Source organism: Terrapene carolina, unplaced genomic scaffold (assembly GCF_002925995.2).
Source record: "Terrapene carolina triunguis isolate 2854851 unplaced genomic scaffold, T_m_triunguis-2.0 Scaffold51473, whole genome shotgun sequence".
Classification (NCBI taxonomy): domain Eukaryota; kingdom Metazoa; phylum Chordata; order Testudines; family Emydidae; genus Terrapene; species Terrapene triunguis.
Window position 1 is genome coordinate 1 of NW_020715824.1, and position 3,428 is coordinate 3,428.

Genomic DNA, 3,428 nt, shown 5'->3' on the forward strand with positions numbered 1-3,428 from the left:
GAGTATGGGGGGTGCCCCGGGAGGTTATGGGTAGGGGCTCTCTGGGGTGGGTAGCGGCTGCCCCAGTGGTTTATGGGTAGAGGTTTTCTGGGGTTATGGGTAGCGGCTACCCCAGGGGGTTGTGGGTAGGGGCTCTCTGGGGGCGGGTAGTGGTTGCCCCGGGAGGTTATGGGTGTCAGGTGGCCCGGGAGGTTTTGTGTAGCGGCTGCCCTGGGGGGTTATGGGTAGCGGCTTCCCCAGGGGGTTATGGGTGGCAGGTGGCCCAGGGGGTTATGGGTGGCGGCTGCCCTGGGGGGTTATGGGTGGAGGCTGCCCCGGGGGGTTATGGGTAGCGGCTGGCCTGGGGGATTATGCGTGGCGGATGGCCCAGGGGGTTATGGGTGGCGGCTGCCCCAGGGGGTTATGGGTGGCGGCTCTCTGGGGCGGGTAGCGGCTGCCCGGGGTTAAAACCTCACTTCTCTCTCTCACCAGCGTCCCTGTGCGGCAGCCAGGGGCCCGCCAGGCCGGGGCGCCGGGACGGAAGGAAAATGACGGAGAGGAATAACCGGAGGCGGATGAGTACGCAGGGCGCGGGCAGCAGGGGGCGCCCCGGAGCCAGGCCCACATAGAGCTGGGGAGCCATAGGGACGCGAGGAGGGTACTGGGGGGGGGGGGGGGGGGGGGGAGGGGAGCCGGGGGGGGATATGATCTGGGAGGGGGAAGCAGTGGCTTGCAGTCAGGTTTTGGGGTGACCTTTTCCTGGAGGGAGGGGAGTCCCAGGGTATGGATGGGGGGTTGTTGTGAGGAGGGGTCCCTGCCCCGTTGGGGTAGGGGCTGGGCCGGGGCTGTCGAGGGGGGGGCTCCAGCCTGTGCGGGGGGTGGGGCTGGTTTGGGGGTCCCCCCGTGACATGTCTCTCCCTGCAGTGAAGAAGGACGATGAGGCCTACGAAATCTCCATCCCCTTCGAGGAGACGCCCCACCTAGAGCCCCAGATCTTCTACAGCCTCAGCCCCCCCCAAAGCAACTTCGAAGGTAGCCCCCCCCGCACTTCTACCCCATGCCCCCATCCCCAGAGACTCCCCTGTACCCTCACCACCGGGGGGGGCGGGGAGATGGGAGGTGTTAGGTTTGGGGGGGGTTCAGTGGGGAGATGGGGGGGGAGTCCAGGGCTGGAGGGCTAGTTTCTTTGGGGGGGCTGGGGGGCCAGGGAAGAAAGGAGGGGGCATAGTGTGGGGGGAGGGCCCCAGGGGCAGTGGGGCCCTGTCAGTGGGGGGAACGGCCGGTGGGGTGGAGCCAGTGAGGGTCAGGGCCCTGTTGGGGGGGATCAAGGTCCTGTTGGGGGGTGGGGGAGAGACTGCTGGGGGGCAACGAGGGGGGCAGGCCCCATTGGGAGGAAGATTCCGGCAGGGGGCAGGGCCCTGTCAGAGGGCAGAGGTTGTGGGGGGTCAGGGCCAGGGGTGGAGGGGTCAGGTGGTGCCCCCTGCCCACGTGCCCCCCCCCCCCCCCGCAGAGCTGCCGGAGCCGCCCCCGCCCGCCCTGGCGCTGATGAGCAGCATGAAGACCCAGCTGCACATGGCCCTGGAGCGCAACTCCTGGCTGCAGAAGCGCATCGAGGACCTGGAGGAGGAGCGGGACTTTCTGCGCTGCCAGCTTGACAAGTTCATCTCCTCCGCCAAGGTGGACGCCGGTGAGCCGGGCAGGACGCCTGGGTCCCTTCCCTGGTGCTGGGAGGGGAGTGGGGTCCAGTGGTTAGAACATGGGGGGCTGGGAGCCAGGAGGCCTGGGTCCCTTCCCTGGTGCTGGGAGGGAAGTAGGGCCTAGTGGTTAGAACACGGGGGGGGCTGGGAGCCAGGACGCCTGGGTCCCTTCCCTGGCGGTGGGAGGGGAGGCAGTGGGAGGGGAGTGGGGCCCAGTGGTTAGAACATGGGGGGGCTGGGAGCCAGGACTCCTGGGTTCCTTCCCCAGCTCTGGATCCCTGCCCCCCTGTAGTGACTTTAGAAGTCAGAGGCGGCAGAGGGGGGCGTGTGGGGGCACTAGCTGGGGGAACAGCCTCTGTGTCCCCGTTTGACCCGATCCCAGCTCCCCGCTCTAGAGGGGCAGTTCCCTGGGCAGCAGGTGTGGTAGGGCTTTTATCCTTCCCATGGGCAGCCCCTAGGGGGCGCCGTTTCTCCCAGCCAGAAGAGCTTGGGGTGGGGGGTCGGGTCACTGACACAGCAGGGCGGGGAGGCTCCGGTGAGGTGCATGCTGGGATCCAGTCTCTGCCCCCCTCCCCCCCAGAAGATCACTGCCGCAGCAAGCAGCCCCCGCGGCGGGCGGAGGCGGCCGAGAGCCGGCCCGGCGAGGCCACGGACAACGAAAGCCTGGCGTCCTCGCTCAGCGCCGCCTCGGAGCAGGGCGGCTCCGCCGAGCGCAAGAAGCAGAAGCAGAAGGGGGGGGGTGAGCCGGCGGCGCTTCGGCAAGCCCAAGGCCCGCGAGCGCCAGCGAGGTGAGTGGGGGCCTGCAGGGGGCGCTGGGTGTGGCGAGGAGGGAGCTATGGGGTGGGCATGTGCCATGGGGTGAGGCAGGGCCGGCTCTGGCTTTTTCGCCACCCCAGGCGAAAAAGCCTCCGGCCGCCCCCCCCGAGCCCCGGGGGGAGGGCAGCAAGCCCCGGCGGGGGCTCCGCTCTCTCCCCGGCGGCCGGAACGCCGCGCCGCCGCCCCCCTCCAGGTGCCGCCCCAAGCACCAGCTTGGGTGCCTGGTGCCTGGAGCCGGCCCTGGGGTGAGGAGCAGGGATGAGGCAGGGGGCTGTGGGTGGGGGGTGGGGAAGAGGAGGGGGACTGTGGGATTGAGGGGTCTGGCATGCGTGGGGTGGAGGGGCATGTGGGGGGAGGACTCAATGGGAGGGCCTTGGGGCGGGCGGGGGGCTTTGGGGTGGGGACAGGTCCTCCTGAGGGGGCTGGGGGGGAGTCTGTGTCAAAGGAAAGGAATGAACAGGCTCTTCTCTCCTGGGCCTTTCTGTCCCCCTCCTTTCCTCTGTCTGCTGTCCCCCTCTATCCCTCCCCCCGGCCATCTCCCCGTCCCTCCCGTCCTTCTCGCCCTTGCCGTGGCCCGCCTGGCAGTCAAGGACGCCGACGGGGTGCTGTGCCGCTACAAGAAGATCCTCAACACCTTCCAGAAGCTGAAGAGCATGAGCCGGGCCTTCGAGCACCACCGGGTGGATCGCAACACGGTGGCTCTGACCACGCCCATCGCCGAGCTGCTCATTGTGGCGCCCGAGAAGCTGGCTGAGGTGGGCGAGTTCGACCCATCCAAGGAGCGGCTGCTGGAGTACTCGCGCCGCTGCTTCCTGGCGCTGGATGACGAGACCCTCAAGAAGGTGCAGGCCCTCAAGAAGAGCAAGCTGCTGCTGCCCATCACCTACCGCTTCAAGCGGTGATGGGGCCCCCTGCTGCCCCCCCACCCCGGGACCC

The 3,428-nt window shown here is 69.0% G+C and overlaps 1 protein-coding gene across 1 annotated transcript; it reads left to right on the forward strand.

Moving 5' to 3' along the window:
* Nucleotides 1-474: 474 nt before the first annotated feature.
* Nucleotides 475-3,422, forward strand: LOC113405885 (coiled-coil domain-containing protein 106-like). Its single transcript, XM_026647189.1, is given in 6 exon segments — nt 475-558; nt 904-1,011; nt 1,490-1,666; nt 2,257-2,408; nt 2,410-2,464; nt 3,078-3,422. Coding segments are annotated over 6 exon segments (840 nt in total). The 5' UTR covers nt 475-527; the 3' UTR covers nt 3,395-3,422.
* The last annotated feature ends 6 nt before the right edge of the window (nt 3,423-3,428 follow it).